At 40.7% G+C, this 25,035-nt stretch overlaps 1 protein-coding gene across 9 annotated transcripts in view; it reads left to right on the top strand.

The window, feature by feature from the left end:
• Shroom2 (shroom family member 2) overlaps positions 1-20,306 on the top strand; it is a 172,032-nt gene extending 151,726 nt beyond the window's left edge. For 4 of the 9 annotated variants that reach the window (XM_008773126.4, NM_001047893.3, XM_008773128.4 and 1 more), the window contains 5 exons: positions 6,161-6,370; positions 9,018-9,563; positions 11,128-11,290; positions 15,751-16,023; positions 17,529-20,306. In XM_008773126.4, the coding sequence (XP_008771348.1) occupies positions 6,161-6,370; positions 9,018-9,563; positions 11,128-11,290; positions 15,751-16,023; positions 17,529-17,795 (1,459 nt within the window). In that variant the 3' untranslated portion in view covers positions 17,796-20,306. The remainder of the gene's footprint in view (positions 1-6,160; positions 6,371-9,017; positions 9,564-11,127; positions 11,291-15,750; positions 16,024-17,528) is intronic. The other 5 variants (XM_006256817.4, XM_008773129.4, XM_008773131.3 and 2 more) reach the window with 2 other exon arrangements.
• Positions 20,307-25,035: the final 4,729 nt, after the last annotated feature.

Genomic DNA, 25,035 nt, shown 5'->3' with positions numbered 1-25,035 from the left:
GGGAAGGGTGGTGAGAAATACCAGGAGTTCACCTGGGAGACTTGTTTGTGGAATGGCTTAGGTGTCTTGTCTCCTAGCTGCCTGACTTCTATACGGAGATCTCACTGATATATCCTTCTAGGCTATAGGACAGCTTAGTTATCTATGATTGATGATGAATAAGTCTACTCTTTGCCGAATCACTTTTCTCTTTCCCACAGCTAGAGGAGGTATATTTCCTGGATGCCACATTCAAACTATAAATATGAAACTAAAGAGAACATGGGACTTAAGCAATGTTGACATTCTCCTTCATGGAAACGCAATGGTTTCCAAGGCAAGGATTCTGGGTTTCAGCCTAGTTGTTCTATGAGTTAATTAGACACTTTGCAAACAAATTGGACAGCTAGCTCTCAAGTGTGACTCTCAGTATAGCCACAGTATAGAACTGCTCCTATTCAGAGTGTGTGTGTGTGTGTGTGTGTGTGTGTGTGTGTGTGTGTGTGTGTGTGTGTGTGTGTTTGGGTAGGTGGGTAGGTAGGCAGGCAGGCAGGCAGGTAGGTAGGTAGGTAGGTAGGTAGGTAGATAGGTAGGTAGAGGGGATGTGTTGATAATAGAAGTATAAGCCACATCACACATGTAAAGGTCAGATAGTGGTCCTCACCTCCTACCTTTTTGTAAACAGATTCTCTTATTGTTTCACTGTTGCATATACCAGGCAACTATCACACAAACTTTTTAAGAATTCTCCTGTTCTCTGCCTCCCACCTCAACATGGAAGCAATGGAATTACTGGTTCTCAACACTTACACAGCAATTGCCTTAGCCACTGAGCCACCTCTTCAGCCTATATTGCTATTCATGACAGTTATACTGTAGATTACAGATATGTGTAAGGCATGTTAGCATTTTGTATCATGCTTTAATGAAAGGAGGAAATATCTTGGTGTCTTAGTTATTTTTCTATTATTGTACCAAAGCACCATGACCAAAGCAACCTATAAAATGAAGTGTTTAATTGTGGTTTAGGGGGTTAGAGTCCATGATAGTGAAACATAAGCATGGCAGCAGTAATATCTCAGAACTCACATGTTCATCTATAGTTAGGAGGCAGAGAGAGAATACACTGGGAACAGGCATGGGTCTTTGAAACCTCAAAGCCTGCCCCCAGTGACACACCTCCTTCATCAAGGCCACATCTCCTAATCCTTCCTAAACAGTTCCGCCAACTAGGAAACAAATATTCAAGTATGTAAGCATAGGAGGGCATCCAGATTCAAACCACCACACTCAGCGTTATCATCTGTTGAAAGTTTGTTTGTTCTGCCTGAGTTTTATATATTCTGTCCAGATTGTGTCATTTGTGTCTTAGAAAACAGTTGTATGGTGATTTTGTCATGGAGAACAATGGCTGGTTCTGTTCACCTACAGACCATCTGTTGCATCTGTCTTTTTAGATGCATAGCTCAGAAGAATTCCACACAAATTCTCATATTGTACCATAGGGTCTCTGTGACTCAGCACTTATAGCTACCCAGTTAGCTAGTTATTAGTATGTTTTAGATGAGAATGAATCACTTACCCAGCCTAAATATCAGTGGCTAGGACTCACAGGGAAACAAAGTCCTTAAGTCATCTCATTATCTCGTGGGTTGCTGTTGTTGGTTTGGTTGGGTTTTTTTCTGTCTCTATGGATATTCATTCCTCCCTCCTACCCTTGTCCCTTTCCTTCTTAGTTAAAGTCTCCATATTGCCAAGCTGTACTTGAACTCAGTATGCAATCAAAGGATGATGCTGAATTCTTAATCTCCTGATCCTCCTACCTCTGTCCCCTAAGTGCTTAGATTATAGGCCTATTAGACTTTTATTTCAAAAGTATGAAAAAGAGGTAAGCCTGCTATTCAACAAGCTGAATCGATTAGGAAAGATGGAAGGTGCATGACCTACTTGGGCTATGAAATGAATTTAAGGACAATCTGAGCAATTTACTGAGACCCTGACTTAAAATAAAGGGGAGAGGGGGCAAAGATATAGCTTAGTGATAGGGCAGATGCACAAAGCCCTGGGTTCAATTCTAGTCCCCCTTGCCATCCCACCCTCAAAAGGCTAGATAAGTTTAGGTATGTGCCTATAATCTCAGCACTTGGGAAGCTGAGGTAGAAGGATGGTCAGTTTGAGCCCAACATAGTGTCAATTTTTGTGTCTGCATATATACAGCCACACATATATATGTATAACATACATCACAGTAGGGATACATAGGACAGCATACATACATATATGCCATATAAACACCACTGGCATACATGTACATTTACATAAATATCTGTATAGATGATATACATAGCATATACAGTATACATCTATTTATAAATATGCCTATATTCAAACATATCACAGACATGCCATACTAGACTCTGCATTATATATCTCTTGGACACCATTAAAAACATTGATTTAATTTGGTTTCAACAGAACTCGAAATTGCTACATTTTAGTCCTTTTTTATTGTGTATATCTGTGACCTGGTTTACTAGATTCTTACTTAACTCCGACAGTTAAAATTAGTTGGTGATTTTATAATGTTGGTTCTGAAAGCTTGAACTGGAAAAGGGGCAAGAAAAAAAGAGAAGGGCAGTTGAGAGTGACTAATGTGAGTGACTAATGCGTAGATTTTAAGCAACAAATTAGAGTTCATTTGATTCTGGTTATATAATACAGTGGCTATTTATCAAATAATACTAAGTACCAGGATCTTTTTTTGACTGAAAGCATGGCTACTACATTTCAGCAACTGCAGGGAAAGCAGTTCATGTATATTCCAACTTTTTTGAAGTGACGCAGGAAACAGCTAACACATGACTTGCTCTTCTCCGAATGCTTCCTCAGTTTGACAGCAGTTTTATGTCCTATAATGGGGCCCTAGAAATTAAGATCCCTGAAGAAAATACCTTGCTGGGAATCAAAATTACCTTTACCTAAAACCCTGGTTTATCTCCCTGTTCCTATAACTGGTACCACACAGCTCATATGTACACGTGCATATTTCTTGTCCTTTGTTTCTTCTTTTATGTAAATTAGGATACTGCTGTGAACGAGGTAGAGACATACTGAGAATTTCTTTTTCCCTGATTTTGTCCAGAAATATATTCTCTGATTTTGTCCAGAAATATATTCCCTGATTTTGTCCAGAAATTCATTTTTCCATATATATTATATATATAATGAATGAATGTGTGTGCTCGCTGATTCAGAAAAAAAAAGTTCAGAAAGAACTAGGCTTTATGACTAGGAGCTGCACTAATCGGAGTTTTGCAACAAAAACAGTATTAATCTAAGTATTGTTCCCTAAACTGTCTACTACTCTGCTTAATATACTTTGGTAAAATTTCAAACTAGAAGCTTCTGTGAATGTCTGTATACTACAAATAGAAAATGGCACTTCTTTGAGATTTACTTGTCTTTTTGCTCTGGTAAGTTTAGTGCTTTTGTTGCAATTTGTTTACTAAACAGTCTTTAATATCCTGAGCAGTAACACAAGCGTGCCTGCCCTCCGAGATGGCTCACGAGGACCTAAGTTGTTTTGTTTTCTTGGTGATATCAGGAAAATTGGGGTCCCCTCATTAATAAAAGAATTAAGAATGGACTCAAACAGAAGCTTGAGGGCAATTTCATTCAACTTTAAAAGAAATGCAGGGCAGGCAAGCTATAAACTTAAGCAGCTATGCAGACAGGGGAGAATGGAGGAGAGAAAGAAAAAGCCACACTGATTGAGTTAAACCAGTATGGAGGTCAACCACATGGTGGGGAGCAGAGCTTTATAGAAAGGATGAAAAGAAGGGATATAGCTTAGCTGGTAGAATATCTGCCTAGAAAGAATGAAAATGTCAAAAGTAGTAGAGAAAATACATTTAGTCTTTGGCCAGCATTGAAAAGAGAAGACAAACAGCAAAAGAAAAAGTTACACCTAAGTCAGGCAGACCCTATAGAACCTCATAGCAGCTTGTAGGGACTACAATGGGGAGCAGGAATTCAGGGAAGGAAAAGTACATTATCTAATTAAAAAGCTATTTCTTCTATCATTTTTAGCACAATTTTAAGATGAACCCACCCTCTTGAGGGATGGTTCCTTAGCTAGGTCAATAACCTGTCCATTAATGTTAAATCTCTACACAGACCAAAGATTTCATCCTCTCTACAAGAGAAAATAATTTCCTCTGAGCCTTTATTGCTGCCATGTCATTAGGATATCAGTTTGTACCACCATTGCTCGTGGAGTTTAACTACTTCTGTTTGGAGGGATTCAGGGCAGCAGAGAGGCATTGGCTCTTCTCTATTCTGGAACATGTTAACCCAAGAAGGGACCTTCCCCTCCCATTTCCCCAGGACACAACAGGGTTATCATCCACAAGGCACGGCACCCTGCAGATCTCACCTACAATACCCTGATATTAGTATACATCACATGCAGATTGTAACAAGCTCAGAAGTGCAAGTACTCTAGGTATGAAACAGGGATGGGTTCCTCTTCTCAGTGACTGGGATATATGCTCTCATTGCTACTTATACATGCTGCCCTTGTCTGAGTCAGTAGCAAAGTTTTCTTGGTAGTATGCTCCTAACCCTACCCCTACCAACCAATCTAGGGCTCAAACTTAGGGCCTTGACATATTATGCAAGTATTCAACCACTGAGCTATATACTCTTATTCTATTCCTCAAAAATCAACTGATGTTTTTGAAACTACTCACTTTGTAATCCAGGCTGGCTTTTAACTAGATGCTTTCCTTCTGCTTTGGCCTCTCAAATACTGGGATTATGTGAAACACCATACCCAGCCCAGAAGTCAATTTTAGACTGAAAATTGCTCTTTTCCTTAAATCAGAGGTTTGTTTTTCTCCTTGGGCTTTGTTTGGTGTGGTGTGTTGGCAGAGTCACTGCACACTGAGTTGTTGCAAGTTTTCTAGTAGTCAACCCATAGGCTTTAAGAATGGCATAGGCAATCATACATCCAGACCAGCTTCTATGTGTGTCATAGGCAGGCAGGCCTATGTATGTATGTATGTGTGTGTGTGTGTGTGTGTATATGTATATATATACACATATGTATATATATGTGTGTGTATATATGTATGTGTGTGTATGTATGTGTGTATATATATATGTGTGTGTATATATGTATATATGTGTGTGTATGTATGTGTGTGTATGTATGTGTATATACATATATATGTTCATATGATATGATAGTAAAGGAAAAACTCTGTAAGTCATAGCTGCTTCCAAAATAAGCATTTGTTCTTCTCATTTCTCAGGTCTAATTTTAAGGTTTTTATGACTGAATTCATTCTTGGCCCATCTTAGAAAGGCCTATCCCTGTGTATATGAGCATTTCCCATATGCCATTTAAAAATATTACAACTTGAAGTAAATAGTCCCAAATATATATTTGTATCTGAAATTTTTTACAAAATTATGATTTTTCTTTTTTTAGAGAGGGTATTTACTTTATTTTTAGGGGGTTATTAAAGAAATATAGTTGGTATATACATGTATGTCCATACCTGATCTATGTATACATGTCATTAATGCCTCATATTCCATATATAACATGTTCTGCATATAGCCTAACATTTAACATGTATTACAGATCACAAGTGGCAGTGGGCACAGGTGTTAGAAAATGAGTAGTCTTTAAAGTGATCCAAGAGAAAAGATCCTAATTGGAATTTTTGCCTAATTTTTATTCCATCATCTTCTAGACAAGCTGATGCTCAGAATTAGGAAGTCAGTCTGAGAACATTGCAGGACCTACTGAAACAGAACTAACTCACAGGTCAATCCCATATTGCCTGAATTGTCCCACTCCCAAGAAGACCCAGAGCTCCACAGGAGGGCCTGGACTAATCTAGAATATACATACTTAGAAAAGTACACACTGGCAGTCAGGACCCCAAGTCCAGGATCCCCTTTCACCCCTGCCTGCTCAGAAACACACTTTGTGGCCAATGAGCATGGCCCTGTACCCTAAAGAGGCAGCCTCACTTTAGAGGCCTTCACTGACAGGAAGTACTAGGGCCTAGACAGCACACCTTCCCCTGGCTGTCCACAAGTCCTTAACCAACATCATTTACTGAGTTCATGGATGTATATGTGTGATACAACTGCCCCTCTCTCACAGCTCCTCTGTGCTCAGCAGTGCCCAGCCGCAAGACAGCCAGCATGTGAATGAGGACCCAACTTCCCCTCAACCAGAAGCCCAGCTCTCCTCCAAGTGTCAACACTTACAGACATCAACCATGGAAACTTCTCGCTCCCCTTCACCTCAGTTTGCCCCACAGAAGCTGACAGACAAGCCTCCCCTGCTTATCCATGAAGACAATTCAGCAAGGTATTGTCCTGTGACAGCATGCTATGTATTTATCCCATGCAGGCTTCAAGTGTTTGTTGCTGGAGCCTTGCCGCAGCTTCAAACACTGGGGTAAAACTCAGTCATGGAAAATTGTGTGAACAATGAGACATGGCTCAAATGACCAGTTGTGATTTAGTGACATCGTGATCCCCTTTGTCTGAACTTAATGCGTTTTCATTTGCCTTTCTCTCTGATACATGCCTATTATGCATGTTTTGCTAGTGATCAAAATCAGATTTAGCCTAAGTATAAGATCTTTAGGTAAAGTTGAGTAATGTCCATTTATTTTCATAGTCTTTAAAATACTCCTCCCCTCTGTTTTTGTTTGTTTGTTGAGACAGACTCTTGCTGTATAACTTGGATTGGTCTTGAACCCACTATGTAGCCTATGTAACCTAACCTTTCTTTGAACTCCTTATCCTATTGCCTCTAACCTCCAAAGGGCTAAGATAGCCAAGGACTCTGAAAACTGAGCTGCATCCTTGCTTCTCAACCCACCCCCATTAAATTCTGGAATAACTTGGATAGAAGGCCAAGAGCCATGGGTTATCTACCTCTTTTCAAGTTATTGGTCAGTGAGGTCTTATAGAATGAATATAACCATAATAGGTTATTGTTATTGCTCTTGGTTACCTTCCAGAACTTCATGCCTATTGCCTATTGTAGAAAACACCACATACTTGAATCATAAAACATGGAAAAAACAAGTTGGTAATGACATTAAAGCTTCATTCCCACTGGCTAGCTTTGATAGTATAAGAAGGTGTTGAGGGTGATACTAGGGGAGTAATCAACAGCCTTACCCAGCTTTGAACTCTGGGAATTATAATAATAATGAACTGACAAGTGACAGGAATGTTAAGGGAGGATTTAAGACCTGTTTCACGAAGTGGAACTTATGTCTCCTACTGTTAACAGTGCCATATACTGTAGGAAAGAACTATTATAATTCTGCTATGTGGACATAGCATTAAACCCTCCCTTAAGTACTTGTCTGTATTGGGAGTTCAATGCCCATTTTCATAAGAAAACAAAAATGAATATTAAACAGGTCTGTATAGGTTAGTACATCTCATAACCTTCTTTTGTAATAGATAGCTATTAACACAGTGATCTACAACTTTAAAACATGCAGAAAATATGAAACCTAAGTTTTCAACGCTATATGGAATATCCATATCACACCTCCTCTTCCCAAAGTTCATTGATCCTTGTGGAAGAGTAGCAGAGGTAGTAAACAACTATAGTGAAACTGATTTCCAGACAGAATAGGGCACTTGTGCAGATGAGCTCACAGTGGCTTTGACTGAATACACAAGGTCAAGCCACACAAATCCCAGCATAAACGGAAGGCAGGCTCACAAAGTCCCATCCCCTGTGTGAGAAGCTGTTGGCAGTCAGTGGCTGCTGGGAGAGGGAGTCAGTTCTCTTTCAAGATGTGGCCCATGAAAGGTTACCTATGCTCCATTAAATAGTCCTATACCTATGCACATACTAACAGCACTAAGTGAGCTCAGTAGTTTTAAAAAACAAAACCAAACACATAAAATTGAGAAGGAATAGTGGAGGAATGTGGGATGGATTTAATGAAAACATAAGTATGTATGAAGTTCTCAAACAATAAAAAATAAGTTTAGAAAGGACATCATTGATGTAATTGCATCTCTGTCTTAGTTAGGTTTCTTCTGCTATGATAAATACCATGACCAAAAGAAACTTGGGGATGAAAGGGTCACTTGCCCATCACAGTTTACAGTCCACCATTAAAGGAAGTCAGCAGAAACTGAAGCAAGAGACCTTGGAGGGAGAAACACTACTATTGGCTTGTTCCCTGGGCATAATCAGCATGCTTTATTATACAACCCAGGACCTCCTGCCAAAGTGGGCTGGGTAACCCCCACATCAATCATTAATCATGAAAATGCTCCAAACTTGCCTATAGGCCAATCTGATGGAGGCATTTTCCAGTTGAGTTCCCAGTATAACGCATGGTATCTCTCAGAGGTGGCTTTAGGTATCAATATGTGAGAGACACATGAAACACATGACAAAACCCTAGAGTGGAACCTATAGGTGGAGGTGCTGCACAATAATTCTAAACACAGCAACTCTTAATACGTTTTTTAGGGCCATGGAGGAACACCCAGGCACCTCTAGTATGCAACAACCTACTTGTAGATTTCTGGTAATTCTGTCTACTGATAATTTTTTTCTACAAAGGGAAAATGAATAAATAGTGCTTGATGCACTTGTATTGCCCTCAGAATAAAAACAAGAAATCAAGGAGTGTAGCCATAGCTCAGACCATAGAGCATTTGTCTTCCCAGTACAAGCCCTTGGGAGTTCAATGCCCATTTTCATAAGAAAACAAAAATGAATATTAAACAGGTCTCATGTCATTCAGGATCTCTTCGTCCAGTGCCTATAGCTGTGTGGCAGAGTTTGAGTTGGACTGCTGGTATCCAGAAACCATGTGAGAGGTCAGATGAGGACAATTTCCAACCTCTGCCTTGTCTTTCTATTTGGCTGGTTGACAGTGGGTCTTTGTGTTGTGGGATCCCTGTGTGAATCGTGGGTGGAAATCTGTGCATGTCAAGATTTCAGAGGACAGCCCTTGTCTTTGCAGAATTGAGCGGGTGATGGACAACAACACCACTGTGAAGATGGTGCCCATAAAAATTGTGCACTCAGAAAGCCAGCCTGAGAAGGAAAGCCGCCAGAGTCTCGCTTGCCCAGCCGAGCTGCCCGCACTGCCCAGTGGGCTGGAGAAGGACCAGATCAAGACACTGAGTACATCAGAGCAGTGCTACTCGCGCTTTTGTGTGTACACACGACAGGAGGTGGAAACCCCTCATAGAGCCCGCCCTCCAGAGCCCCAGCCACCTAGCACCCCTGCACCTCCTGTCAGAGATAGCTGTTCCTCTCCTCCCTCACTCAACTATGGGAAGGCCAAGGAGAAGACCGTGGACGACTTGAAGTCTGAAGAATTAGCCAGAGAGATTGTGGGAAAGGACAAGTCTTTGGCTGACATCCTGGACCCCAGCGTGAAAATCAAAACTACCATGGATCTGATGGAGGGAATTTTCCCCAAAGATGAGTACCTCCTAGAGGAAGCTCAGCAACGGAGGAAGCTGCTCCCCAAAGTCCCCTCACCCAGAGTCACAGAGGACAAGTAAGTAGATGGCATACACCATAGTGGCTTGTTTCTCAGTCCCTATCTTACAGGCTTAGAAGTGAAAGTAGAGACTTAGTGGTGTGTTCATATTCATGACTGCTTCTGCAGAGAGGTGATGGTTTGCCTTGGGGGGTCCTCGGAATTTTTCACTGTTTGATAAGATTTAAAATTACCATACCTGGATTTTAGCAGAGGCAAGATGATGCCCACCGCACCAGCTAATGTCCTTAACTTAACAGCTGACATGATTCTGGCAGTACACACAATCTCTCTCCAGTTTTGTCTGTCATACTGGAGAACAGGGCATTCCTGCCATCTAGTGGAAAGACTACTAAAGACTACTAAAGATCTTATAGTGCATGAGGCAGCCCCTCTGCTGATATGAGGCTGTCTACCCTGTCACCCATCTTGTGTCCATCATCTACTCTCTGTATTTAACATGCATATCATGTGCCTGTCCATTCATTTGTTTTTGAAGTAGGGTCTCTCTAAGAAGTTTGGGCTCCCTTAAACTCAGCTTCCTGAGTGCTAGATTTTTAGGATCTACCACCACACCTGCCTATCTCCCTTTCACCCCCTTCTTGATAATATTGAAATAGAACCCTGGTCCTCTTATATACTAAGTAAATTTGTCATCACTAAGTTATAAGCCACACCCATTTTATTTTGTTTCGAGACAAGTAGACTGGACTGACCTTGAACTTAAAGCCTTCCTGCCTTAGATTCCTGAGAGCTGACGTTGCACATGTGTGCTACTACACGTGGCTGTTTATCTTAGGTTGGTCTGTACAGCTATCACGTAATCTTTACATATATTTAATCTGTGTGTCTTTTGTCTACCTGCCTTTCACCTACTTTTAAAGCACATTACAAAGTCTGCCTCTAGTCGAAGAATGCTATATTGAACAGCATTTTCTTTCATTCGAGATGGATTTTGTGTGTTTAAATTTCCGCTACCTAGGGCTGAGCATGCACCTCAGAGGTTAAAGTACTTACCTAGAACGCGTAAGGCCTTGGATGTAATTGAAATTACTGATAGGATAAGAAAAGCAATTTCACTTTCTGCAGGAGACATGTGACAGTGTGTAAAGACATTTTTCTTTGCTATATCTGGGGGGCATGCAGTTGGTATCTAGTATATGGAACCCGAAGGTTCTTTTCAAGATTCAGCAGAGCATAGGATGGCCCAACACACACACACACACACACACACACACACACACACACACACACACACACACATTTTTAAAAATTAAAACCCTGTAGCATGGGTTGGAGGCAACTGGGCATGAGAGTATTTGCCCAGTATGGAAGGTTTAAAGTTTCTAACTTATTACTGAAAAACAATGGCAGCAATGAATAACAGTCTATGACTCTTGTGAGTATAAGTGGAGAAAGTTTTTTATTTTGTTTCTTAAAATATTTTGGGCTCAACTTTCTTTTCTCATTTCCCTAGCTCTTGTCCTTCTCTCAGTGCCATTTGTTACAACCTAGGTACTAGGTCCAAAAGTGTGCCTGTGTCACAGCTGATTAAAATTAAAATTTTGGCCTCTTCACCCAGGAAACAGGACCCAGGTATGCCAGGGGTTGTGTCCTTGGCCACAAATTCTACCTATTATAGCACATCAGCCCCCAAGGCAGAACTGCTTATCAAGATGAAGGACCTACAGGAGCCTGAGGAGTATTCAGCAGGTGACTTGGATCATGACCTTTCCATTAAGAAGGTAAGAAAGAAGCACAAATCTGATGTCAAGTCAATAGTTCCAACTCACAGCTATTAAGGTAGCTGAGGCAAGAGAATCATTTAAGGCCAGGAGTTCTGGACCAGCCTGGGAGAAATAGTAAAATCTGCCTTTATACAAACAAAATTCTCTGAGCATGGTGACTAATGCCTGTAATCTCAGTCAGGAGAGTGACAAGTTTCAGCCAGCCTGGGCTTTACAGTGAGATACTTCTTCAAAAAATAAAATAAAAACAAACAACCCTTTCCTCAGAATTGTATGCTGGGTCACTGAAAGGTAGCAGGATCACTCATTTGTCACCTCAGCACAGATGTATAGCATCTCTGAGGGCATTTGTGCTTGCTTTTCATGGAAGAAACGGGCATGAATAAGCTGTGTTCATGCTTAATTCTGTTCTAATCCTTCTACAAAACCCTTGAGGATCCAACTGTAGGCAGACTAGAGAAAGGAGCCCTCTGTAAGGGACCCTATGTTCTCATAGGAATTACATAAGGCCACCACCAACAACAAAAACAACAACAAAAAGATGTCTAACTGCCTGCTTTTGGAAATAGGTTTTATTGAAAACATAGTTATGTTCATTTGTTTACATATTAACTATCACTAACCATGTAACCTACAAGGAATAAAGTATTTCCTCTCTAACCCCTAATGGGAAAAGTTTGCCAACCCTTGTTATTCTACATCAGGTATCAGACATTTGGAACAGGATGAGTAAATAGAAAGAAATAAGTGCCAGATTGTAGAGACCCAGAGCAATGTCAGAGCTCAAGCCCCAAAAATGAGTGCTATGTGAGAGAAAAGTGAAGAAGGTGTAGATGCCCTGTGGGAAGAGCTTAGTGGTGTTTGGGCGAAGCAGCAGAAGATAAGGCTTCAGCTTTTCGAAGTAGGAAAGAAGGTTGGAAATTAATTCAGGATCTTATTATGTGGCACCCATGGCAGTCACTGCAAGGACAGTGTTACTTCTATTGCTGCCAACCTGGTAATTTGAAACATAGTATAGATTGATCTTAATTATGTTGAGAATGTCAGGAAGTGTCATGAACTATTTATACACTAAAAATCATTTCAGTGTAAAGAATGATACAGTTTTGTATTCTGGGAATTAAGTATAGAGGTGGGTGTTTGGTCTCTCAAAAGACCTTGAATTAGAGCATTATGTATTTTACTCTAGTTGCATGTCCATATTTTTAAAAACATCAACATCTTCAGTTGTTGACCTCATAAAACAGAAGTCACGAAATTTGAAGCATTTTAATTTAGGCCACACTGTACATAAAAAGAACTACTTTCTTTACAGTTAAACCTTATTATTTTGTACTGCAATGCATTTAGAAGTGCATACCCTGGACAAGTACATAGCCCATTGGGAGAATGCTTACCCAGCATATATTAGGCCCTGGATTCATTCTCTAACACAGTACCCTACAAAGTATATCAAGATATCTTTAAAAATCCGGATGTGGTGGCACATATCTATAATCCTAGCATTCAAGAAGAAGAGGGGAAAGGATTAGCACAGGTTCAGGGTCATTCTGGGATACATAGCCAGCTTGTGTACCATCCAGGCCTACATAGCAAGTCTGTCTCATAAATGACACCCCCAAAAAACAGTTTAAAAAAATTGTCTCACCCACCTTGTCTGTATAGTGTTCTACCTGTTTGCTCTGAAAGGCACCAGGTGCTAGAATACCATGTCACTAGAAGCAATTACTTTGAGTATAAGTGAATCACAGTTTGAACATTTTTTATGTTTTATTTATTTATTTTTGGACACAGACTCATGTTATATAGCTCAGGCTCACCTATAACTTGTTATGTAGTCTAGGCTGGACTTGTTGTCCTCCTGCTTCAGCCTCCTGGGTTCTGAGATTACATACCTGCAACAACACACCCAGCCAGGTTTACATTTTTAGATAGTAAAGATTAATTTGCCTATTCATTCACCTCATTCTTGGGATGAAAGTATTCTACCCATGAATTATATCCCAATCCTTCTTTTAATTAAAACAAAAAAGTTTATGTACATGAGGGGTAGGGTTCTTTGTGTGTGTTGAACACATATTTGTATTTGGTATATTTACTTTAGTTTTTGAGACACAGTCTTACTACATAGCCTTGTCTGGCCTGGCACATCAAATGTAGCCCAGGGTGGTCTTAAATCTCTTATAGTCTTCTGCCTCAGCCACCTCAGTGCTAGACAGACATGAACAATTATATCCAGCTCCACATTTTATTTTTACTTTTGCTCTTTGAAAATCAATGCTTGATAACTAGAGAGATGGATCTTGGGTAAAATGCTTGCTATGGAAACATAATGATTGGAATTAATAACACATATATATATATATATGTGTGTATATATATATGTGTATATATATATATATATATATATATATATATATATATATATAAAATAGGTGTGGCAGTCTGCCTATAATTCCAGTGTTTAGGAGACAAAGACGGACTCCACAGATCAAGCCAACAACATAGAATAACCAATTTGTTATTGTCTGGTTTCAAGTGAGAGAGACCCTGCTTCAATAAAATGACAATCAAGAATGACACTCATGTCAGTCTCTGACCTTTACATACATACATGCACATCATATACATATACAATGGATTCTGGGTACACCTATGATCCTAGCATTGAGGCTGAAACAGGAGGACCATAAATTGTAGGCCACCCTGAACTTTATAGAAAGACTATCTCAACAACAATAACAATAAAACACCAGAAATAAAATTATTGCTTTAAGGTTAGGGATATAGCTCAGTGACAGAGTACATGACTAACATGTAATAGGTCCTGGGTTTGATTCCCAGGACTACGCACAAAAATAAAAATAACAGTAAAACATCCTTTCAATCAGTGCTTATCAACCTTCCTAACCGCTACCCTTCATACAGTTCCTCATGCTGTGGTGACCTTCAACCATAAAATTATTTTCATTGATACTCATAACTATAGTTTTACTACTGTTAGGAATCATAATGTAAATATCTGTGTTTTCTAATGGTCTTAGGCAACACTTGTGAAAAGTTATTCTACCCACCCAAAGGAGTCACAACCCATAGGGTGAGAACCACTGCTTTAAATTGCTTTTGTAGCAGGTGGGCTATAGTGTTATTGTTTACTGGTCCGTCTGAAGAAGATGGGGTTCAAAAACAATGCCTGGTGGTGGCTAAATCCACATTACCACACACTTAAAATGGTTAAAATCATAGGTCTGTATATTTTAGTGATGTGTGCCTAGGATGAATAAGGCCCAAAGTTATATCCCCAGCACTGCAAAAAAGAAATCAAACTTGAAATGGTTTCTGGTACATAAAATTTTCCATTGTAACATCTGGTCAGATCAAAGGCAGTAAATTGCACGGAAAGATGTCTCAGAACGTCACGGACATTCCCTTACATGTTGCTTTCACCTTTTTTTTTCTTTTTTTTTTTTTGATGAGGTACTTGACAGACCACTTTAGAGAAGGACAATATCTTGTTAACCGTGGTTTCATAGACTGAATACTCCCATAGTAGTATGACATGGTGGAGCAGAGCTGTTCAGCTCATCACAGCTAGGGTGTAGAACAAAATAGCAACAGGAAGAACAAGATGCAGCGCCTCAGATCATGCCCATTGTGTCAGTCCTGCAACCAGGCTCCACATTTCACAGTTCCACTACCTCCCAATAGTTTTTTTCTAATTCTGAAATGGTAGATGGATAAAAACACTACTTACGTCAGAGCTTCAAGATCTAATAGTCTTTGAAAACATCCTTCTATACACATTCTGACCTGTGCTTCATGACTCTGCTAACAAGTTTTCAGTCTAGTCAAGGTGACAAGATTAACTGTCAGTGTTGTGATAAAGGTGTGTGCCGCCACTGCCCAGATCATTTATTTATTTTAATGGTGCTGAGCCTGGAACCCAAGACCTCTTAGATACTAGGCAAATACTTTATCACTGACCTATACACCAGCCCTCTTTTTGTTTTTTAATATATTTATATATGCGCATCAGGGTTTATATATTCAGTAAGTACAAACAATTTCTTTTTATATGTGTGTGTGTGTGTGTGTGTGTGTGTGTGTGTGTGTGTGTGTGTGTGTAGGGGGGTGCATCCACATACCATAGCACATGTATGGAAGTTAGTCAGTTGGTGTGAGAATGGAACTCAAGTCATCAGACTTGGCAACCAGCACCTTTATCTGCTGAGCTACCTCTTTGGCTCATATAAACAAGGAAGCTTATATTTAACCAGGAGGCCTTCTCTTCCCACTGGTTTTATACACCGCTCCTGTTATTATTTGATTATGCAAAGACTAACACACCCAATCTGGCTAAATTCTGCCCAAGCTATATGTAATTTGGCTACACTTACTTTGAACACCAGATTGGGATCATCCTAACAAGTGTCCCCATGCCTCCCTGTGCCCTACAGCAAGAGCTCATCGACAGTATCAGCCGCAAGCTGCAGGTGCTCCGAGAAGCACGTGAGAGTCTGCTGGAGGACATCCAAGCCAACAATGCTCTCGGGGATGAAGTGGAAGCCATTGTGAAAGATGTCTGCAAGCCCAATGAGTTTGACAAGTTCCGGATGTTCATTGGAGACCTGGACAAAGTGGTGAACCTCCTGCTGTCACTGTCAGGACGCCTGGCCCGTGTGGAAAATGCCCTTAATAATTTAGATGACAGTCCTTCTCCTGGAGATCGGGTACATGCAAGCACATCTGTCTGGGAAATGGGAAGTGATGAGAATCCTTTCAGAGAGGCTGTGCTTAAAGTGTTAAGAAAGTCAGCTCTTAGAAGCCTCATACTATCTGCATGGCCTGCGTACTATCTATCTAGAGTATGATACTCTGATACATCTGAGGCCCATTCTCTTGGTTTCCTTTCAAATGACAGAACAAGCTAAGGAGATGCAGGGAATCAAGAGCATTATAAGCATGAACCACCATGTGTACCCTCAGTTTTCTTGTACTCAAAAGAAAAGTATCTTCCTTGCTGGCTTTATTTCATAGGTTATATTTTAGTCAAACTCTACATTCTTTACATACTGTGGAATTTAACATTGTTATTAAGGAAATACCTACCATACTCTCCTACCACTATCTCAGAAACCTTCATGAACCTATGTGGTTTCAACAGCCTGAAACACATTTATAGACCCAGTTAATGTCTGCTTATCTTCTGACTGGAATAAGTAGGCCTTACTGGGCCTCTTTCCATGAAAATATCTTATTTGATTTGAGCCGGAGAAAGCAAAGTGCTCTCTAAAGTTTGTATGGTTGTGGGCATGCCAAAGAGAGTTTCTGGTTCAGGCCACATTCAGTAACAGGTAATAGCCCCTCTTTCCTGACCTCTTTCTCCGAGTCTCCATGTGAAGACATTGAATGCATTCATCTCTTTCTTTTCTTAGCTTCTTTCATCTTGGAATTGGTAGGGATTCTATTGTGTTTGAACTTAAGCAGTGATTGTGAATTTTATGTGTTAGAGACATGGTTGCCTGTCCCTTAACCCCAAGCAGGACACTGTAAGAAGTTAAGGGCTGTTCCATTACAAACCTCCCAGCAATTCTGTCTTCTGTATCTTGCTTTTCTGGTCCTTTCTTTGTCTTTGTAGTACCTCCAGAATCAATGTTTGCGTGCATGTATGTGTGTGTCTGCACATCCTTCTCCCTCTCCTCTTCTCCCTCTCATTCTACAGATTTTACACATGGTCTCACTTAGACTAGGAAAACTCTCTACCACAGAGTTATAGCCTCAATATTATTTTTGCTTTCTGCCCAGCCTCCTGAACAGCTGATATTACAAGCCTGTATCCCCAGGCTCACCTTTTTTATAGTATTCCTCCTTTTCAATTTTGGGACTAACAGGCACCCAAAATCCTTTACCCCTTTGAAGCATGTCAGAATTTTGTAGTTGCTAGTCCCTGATTTTAAGGCAAATGGGAAGAAGATGGCACAGTCAGAGAAAGGAAACCGAGATGACCTATGAGTGGCTTTTGGGAGGAGCAGGGAAGGAAGAACTGTAGAGAAGCTAGTCACAGTTACATGTAGACCACATCCTAGTCATTCCTATGGGGATCCCATGTGACTTCAACGTTTCCATGGATATCTATGAGATAAGTCTCCAAAAGCTGCAGTGCTTTTAAGGGTTTAGCTAGTCTCTGCTTCAGTCCTGCCTCAACTGGACTTTCTGTTTCCCTCTCCCTCAATAGCAGTCACTGTTGGAGAAACAGAGAGTCCTAACTCAGCAGCATGAGGATGCGAAGGAGCTTAAAGAGAACCTGGACCGTCGTGAGCGCATTGTGTTCGACATCCTGGCCACCTACCTCAGCGAGGAGAACCTGGCTGACTATGAGCACTTCGTGAAGATGAAGTCAGCCCTCATCATTGAGCAGCGAGAGCTGGAAGATAAAATCCACCTGGGTGAAGAACAGCTCAAGTGTTTGTTTGACAGCCTGCAGCCTGAGAGAAGCAAATGAGCGACCCATTCCTGCAGAAGGCAGACACAGAGCCTTGGAGATTAATGCCTAGGACTACAAGAGTGAACCCAAGCCTATTTGCCCATCTCTGGAGACTCACACTCTGGAGCCACAAGGCTAGTAAAAAAGCAATAATGTCCTGCTAGTATGTGATGCTTTATTTATGATTTTCATTTCTGTTGGTTTGCTGAACATAGTTTCTCGTATCACATGTGATGTCAGAAAATGCCAGGTTTTGCTAGTCAACAAGGGTTCCCTAGCACTCCTTCACAGCAGTGGCACCATTGTTCCTTCCTTGTATAGATGCCAAATACATCCCTATGGTGCATGAGAGGAAAGACCCTTGTCATTTAGCCAGGCATGGGCTGCTGTGTTTTCTGTCCTTATTCATTTAACAATGTGAGCATTCATCATTCTGTCATCATGACATTCTCTGACCCAGTAAAAATCAGTGATGATAATTTATTGATGTGTGAAAAACATGAACAGTTTCCTAGTAGTTAAAAACTAACTTTAAAATGAACAACCTACATATTGAATTCATTCATTCCAAGATTAAAATGATCACATAAATTGTGTGCATATTTTGAAACACCCCATATAGCTAGTATCCTTCTTGCCACATCTTAAATAATTTCTACCCAAGTGATATTAATTGGTCAAAAGTGTGTCTACTAACAGTGTTATTGCTTGCTCTTTATTTCCTGAGACCAATGAAATATTTTGAAGTTTCCTTCCCCAGAACACTAATTTGTGTACATGATCATTAATAATGCATGATCTTTAATGATAATCAGTGGTTTATCTCTTTTTTTATCTGTTACCATGGGCCACATGCCACGTACCTTAAGACTTAAGATTCCATCCAATGGTCAGAGGTCCTGTGCAGTGACTAGTGCTTACATTTGAAACAGAGTTTTGTCCTTGACAAATAGAGTGTTACTCATTAAAGCTACAATGCCATCCTGTTGGTTTCCAGTTGACAGGACAGAGATCGGGAAAAGACATTTGTAAATGGTGTCTGACTTGTTGCTCCTTTTGTGTTTGCTATTTGTTTTAGAAGAGTCTAACCCAGATTGGCTTCAAACTCCCTATGTAGTCCAGTGACCTTGAACTCCTGGTCCTCTTGCCTCTACTTCCTAATTTCTGGGTTTAGCAGCATATCCTACTTCATGGCTTCATACATCTGATAAAGGATCTGTATAAAGAACTTCCAACACCCAATAGTAGGAATGGTTTGAAAAAAAAGTGGGCAAAAGACTTGACTAGACACTTCACCAAAGAGGATATATGTATGGCAGATAAACACATGAAAAATGTTCAGTTACCAGTGGCGTGTATAGCTTATGTTAAGTGTTTGTAGATTTGGTGTAGTTCAAATGCTGTTTATGTAACTAAATGCATGGTGAGTGATGAGCAAGTCCTCCTGGTGACTTGATATGTAGGCATCACTAGTCTTTGTTCTATCAAGGGATCATTTAATTCATATTTTCCCCAGAGATTGCAGCAGATACAAAGATTTCCCTCTCTAAGCAGTAGCCACACCTTTTCCAAAATACACATGCATACTTACATCCATGTGTATGTGCATGTGTTCACACTCCCACACAGAGTTGTCTTAAAGGACCAGAATCCATGCTTCTTGAGCCAGAGGAACAGATATTGACAGCATAAGCTCTGGTGAAGATGACAGTGTCCTCCAAACAGCTGAGTCAAGATGGGCGAGCTTCTGTACTGCAGACCATGGATGGCATGGTTGAATGCGTATCACTGTTAGTCAAAAGGAGATCTTGCAAAAGTGTCGATTCCTATTAATTCCTATTAAATGAAGCTACGTCTACCTTTTGAAGTCCCTGATCTGCCACTGCAGCCTCTTCCTCCTTCCAGTTCGTCATCCCTTGCTGTGAATGTGGATCATGTCAGAAAACATGATGCTGGCTCTCCACAAACTTTCCAAGGAATTGCAGACTATTTTGTTTTTAATTTACACCAAGCTATTTACCTGTGGTTCTTTATCCCCAAATACAGTGTTGTGGACATTTTAATGATGTGTATAACATGTGAGTAATGGAACTTTGTTTGTCTGTAACCTGCCTTTTCATGTTGCTTCAAGATTGTTATGGGAAACAGTACGTAGTGCTCAAGCATGCTTGTAATGAAACACATAACAATTATGACCTTCCTATCCATTCCCTGCTTGCCTGTTCCATGTCTGATTAGCAGGGATCCAAGAATTCCAGAGAGTCCATATACATATGTCTATGAATTGTGATATTACTGCATAAGAAACAATCTGGTGCTAATGGTTGGTCCTTGGCATGCAAAGGCGTGGGCATGGGCACAGCTATGGAACTCTCTGTACATATACTGACCTTGCCTGTGGTCAGCTTTTGTGACTTTACCCTGAACTCTACCCTGGCAAATATGCACATTGATGCTTGATGCTTACCACTTATCAACAGATCCTCTTGCTTGACCTTAACAAAATAAATAGTGTCTCTTCAAATGAAAGAAGAATGTCTTTATTTACCACAGTATAGCCTTGTAAAAAGAATAAAAATAACAGCGCTGGCTGGGCATGTAGTCCACAGAAAAGGGATATAACCATGGTCCCTGAGTTCAAATAGTAGCACTCCTCTAGAAAATATCCTAAGCCAGGCACAGTAGCGACACCTGCAACTCCAGCATAGCTGGACCCACAGCACAGTTGTTCCTTCTATATACTGATACCAAACATCCCTAAGGGGCATGGTAGATAAAACTCTTGTGATTTAGCTTGATGCAGGCTGCTGTGTATTTTGTCCTTTCTATGTCAACAGTGTGACCACTTATCACATCTGTCATAATTCTGTGACCCAGCAAAAATCAATGGTAATAATGTTTAGGAATATAAATGGTTTCCTAGTGGTTAAAAACACAACTAAAATGAACAACATACATGTTGAGTGTACTCAAAGATTAAAATCTTAAGTGCATTAACATACTTGCTATAATGCTATTTTTAAACTAATGACATTGTCGTTTGTACTACCACTTTCTGAGCAACCTTTCTGATCTTTTTAGTCTCCCTCATGGCCATGGCCTGTCCATTCTAGTGATCTCTTGCAATCTGGCTTAACTCCCACAGCTTTCTCTCTTACCTTATTTGGCACATAAAACTAGAAACATAGGGTTCTTTGAGGGGTTGTAGTAGTAGGAGTGGGTCTAAAATACAGTTAATCTGTTGAATCTGATGTTTGCTAAGCACAAAGTACCTTGTCTGATGGGTATGGTCTGAGCAGTGTGTTATCCCCCACCTGGCTCATCTTGGAACCTCAGAAGCAGCACAGTACTTTAATTCAAGGGTTAATGTTTATTCTTTTCAAAGCATTGTTCTATAAGCTGCACCATAATACCCATTTTCCCATAGGCAGAGGCAGAGTGAACAAGAGTTAAAGGCCAGTCTTGGCTACTCAATGAGTCTGAGGACAGTGGCCTACATTAGACCTTGTCTCAGAATAACAGCAAAGAGAGTACACCATGTCAAGCCTGGTTGTCTAACTTGCCTGATTCCCTGGGCAGCAAAGGGCATCAACTTCTAGGTATATGCAAGCTGAGAATACACTAGCCCATGTTTCCATGGCTTAAATCTCTTACCTTCATCCACAAATTTAATTATGTTCTTCATGTAGCTACTTGTTGCCAAGACTCTGATGGGATGGGCATTTCCTACTATCTCAGAAGCAGCATGCATAATCATTCTTACTCTATGCTTTTCTGACCATGTGCTGCTTAAAGTATCAGTTCTGGTTGTTTGGGTGTTTTGTGTTTTATTTTTGGTTTGAGTATGTGTGTGTGTGTGTGTGCATGTGCACACGCTCATGCATTTTGTTTTGTTTCATCCTTTTCTAGGGCTGATTTTCAGTAGATCGCAGCCAGGAGCTCCTTTGCTATGCATGAAACCCCGACCCAGAAGCAGGTTGTCTAGGAATGGTTTAGTGCCAGGTTCCACATGAACACACATTAAGCATGACAGTCGAGAGGGCAGCCCCATTTCCAGAGACTAATGGCTTTCCTCACCGGACCCCAATCCTGATGCCCAGTGATGGGGGGGGGGACCTGCCCTTCAAAGCCCCAGGTGGGGATGAACAGGGACCTGGCTATCTGCCAACCGATGTAGGGTTACTGTGCTGTCCTTCCTCCCCTCAGCCACAGGGAAGTAGGATGTGGGAAGTTTGACTGTGCTTATCCCGCACCTCCCCCGGGGTGGGTGTCTAGCATTACAAAGCTCTGAGGGTGGGGAAGCACATAAAACCAGATACACTGAAACTGAGAGAAGAGAAAGTGGGGAAGAGCCTCGAACACGTAGGCCTCTGGTGGGTGGTGGGGTTGAAGCAAGCTTAAAGAATTTAAGTACACTTATTAAAGTAGGTTTTAAAAAAATATAAGCCTACAACCAACCAAGTATGATTTAACTTGAGGCCTATTCCACAAGAGAGTCCATTCCCTACACTGCTTATGTGGCTAAGAACCAGAGGTTAGATAGCCCAGAGACACAGAGTAGAACTAAACATGACAGATCTAAAAAATGAAATAATTCCTAATGATTATTCTGACATACTTAAAAATTGGTACCTTGTCCAGTCATCTCGAGGCTTCTTCTGGCAAGAGATGGAGAAAGATCAGAGACCTACAGCCAGACGTTATGAGAAGAGGCTACACCAGAAGTCACTGTTTGGTCCCTCCCTTTGGAGCTTGGGGAACCCCTTGGAAGAGGGGGAGAAAAGATTGTAGGAGTCTGAGGGCAAGAATAATACATGGACCACTGAATCAACTAAGCAGGGTGTATAGGGGCTCACAGAGACTGAAGCAGCAAACACAGGGCCTGCATGGGTCTGCACCAAGTCCTCTCCTTACAAGTTGTGTCTATTAGCTTGGTGGAACAGGTGTAACTCTCTTTTGCTTGCTTTTGGGAATATTTTTACCTCCTGTTGGACTGCCCTGACCAGAGTCGATGTGAGGGATTCTGCTTTGTCTTATTGTATTTTGTTTTGTCACATTTGGTTGTTGTCTCTTGGAGGCCTGCTTGCTCTTTTTTGATGGGAGACAAAGAGGGAGTGGATCCAGAGGAGGGAGGGGCTGCAAGGAGTGAAAGAGAGGGAGAACTGCAAACAGGATCTATCGTATGAGAGAAGAATCTATTTTCAATATTAATTATATTTCATTAAATATTTGCATTGCTTTTCCCCCCTCTCCTTCCTCCCCCTAGAATTTCCCATATCTCCACCACACACTGTCAAGCTGATAGCCTCTTTTTCTTTGACTATTATTGTTCCATATGCATGTCTGCGCAAATACATAAACACAGCCTGCTGGGTTTGTTTTTGTTGTTTGTATATGTTTTGTTAAAAACAAAAATTAACATTCTTGAAAAGGAAAGGATACCCAAGCTTAGTTGTCTGAGATTCTTTCTATCATTTATAAGTGTCCCTACTTTTTCATTTACTGAGGCAAAAAGATTAGTATACTAAATCAAAACAAAATAATATGGAATATGGGTACTGCTTTTGATAAAGACCAATGATTTTTGTCAGAGGATGTGAATGACATACTCAATGTTAAAAACAATTTCTGTCGTTGTAAAAATATAAAAACTAAAAAGCTGTCTTTTACCCACTCTAGGTCTGGCACTGTGGTGCCCCAAGATATCTGCTGGATATCTTAATTCTCAGTCAGCAAAGCCTCTCACCCGCTTTGCTCCATCCCATATCACACTGCCAAAGGCCTGTCTCTCTGAGCTGTCAGCACTCTCTCTACCAATCTAGTTCACAAGCCATGTTTCCAGGCCAGAAACACACATCCCAACTCCGTGGTGGCCCAGACCAGCCGCCACACCCTCCATTACACTTAAATCTACACATGAAAGAACACACAACACAATAATCTGACCCAATTGATAAGATATAATTGCCCACCTAAACATACAAAGCCTTGTACACATCCATCCCTTAAGAACATTCATAACAACCTGTAAATACAGAGCGGAATCTTAACGTCACCTTCCATGTTGTCTACCAGTTACTCTCCCTGTCCCTTCCGTCTCTTCCTCCTTCTGTTCCAGGCTCCTCTTCCTTCAAACTTTTCTCCCGCCCATCCTTCCTTCTCGTCCAATAGCAGGCCTCTTCTATCCTGTACCTGCCCTCACCTGTATTTTACAAATTAAATGGAGAGAAGGTTCTGGTGAAGTCACTGATTCCTGAGTACGTGACTAGGCAGCCATCCTTGGGGCAGTGGAATTAGCATCAAAATACAGATAACTTCAGGGCAAACCACAACATTTCCCCCTTTTTGTCCAGTTAAAAGGCCTTTTCACTTATATATAAATTGAGTACAATTATTACCGTGCTACAATTTATAAAACATACGATACACTCAACACCCAGTCCATCAATTTTGTCCATTAACTAAAGCACCTTGTCATCTATCCTAAAAGACTAAAAGTCTATACCTGACTTATATCCTGGTTTGAGATCGTGTGCTATCTGAAAAACCACCTTTCAAATGTATTATCCTTCTCAATGCTAAACAGCTTGGGTTGTCTACAAGACTACCAGTCTTCAACCATGTCAGAAATCTTTGAATGACCAAATATCTATACACATAGGAAGTCTAACACGGCTTCTAGAACTGAGAGGTTGTAGAGACAAATCTCCACTAGCACAGTCCCCTGTTACCAACATGTGAGCGGCAAGTCTTCAGCCTTCTGGCCCAAAATCAACTGACAGACTCTTGAAATGCAGATTTTTCAAAAATTACAGTCATTGTTTACATAAAATTATTTGTATTTTAAAAATTCTTTTCAGATAATATGTTTCAGGGCTCAGGGAACCCTGTGGAAGAGGAGGTAAAAGGAGTGTAAAAGTCAGAAGAAATGGAGGTCATCAAAGAAACAAGGCTTTCTAAACACCAGTGCACACACACACACACACACACACACACAGAGAGAGAGAGAGAGAGAGAGAGAGGAACTCATAGAGAAGAGATTATGGTAGCATGTTCATGGCCTGACAGGTTCAAGACAGATGGAGTCCCTACACTGAGAGGTGTACATAGGCTTCAATGCCTAAACAAGACATTGTCTCCAAATATTGACATGGCTTTCAAAAACGAAAAAGCAAAAAACAAAAACAAAACAAACAAAAATACCTCCAGTGGAGTTTAAGTAGGTATATAAGCCATTGTCTTAATTAAGGTTTTAATG

The sequence above is a fragment of the Rattus norvegicus genome, chromosome X (genome assembly GCF_036323735.1).
Source record: "Rattus norvegicus strain BN/NHsdMcwi chromosome X, GRCr8, whole genome shotgun sequence".
Lineage (NCBI taxonomy): Eukaryota > Metazoa > Chordata > Mammalia > Rodentia > Muridae > Rattus > Rattus norvegicus.
The sequence above is the reverse complement of the archived record's forward strand: the minus strand, read 5'-3'. Positions and strand labels throughout refer to the sequence as shown.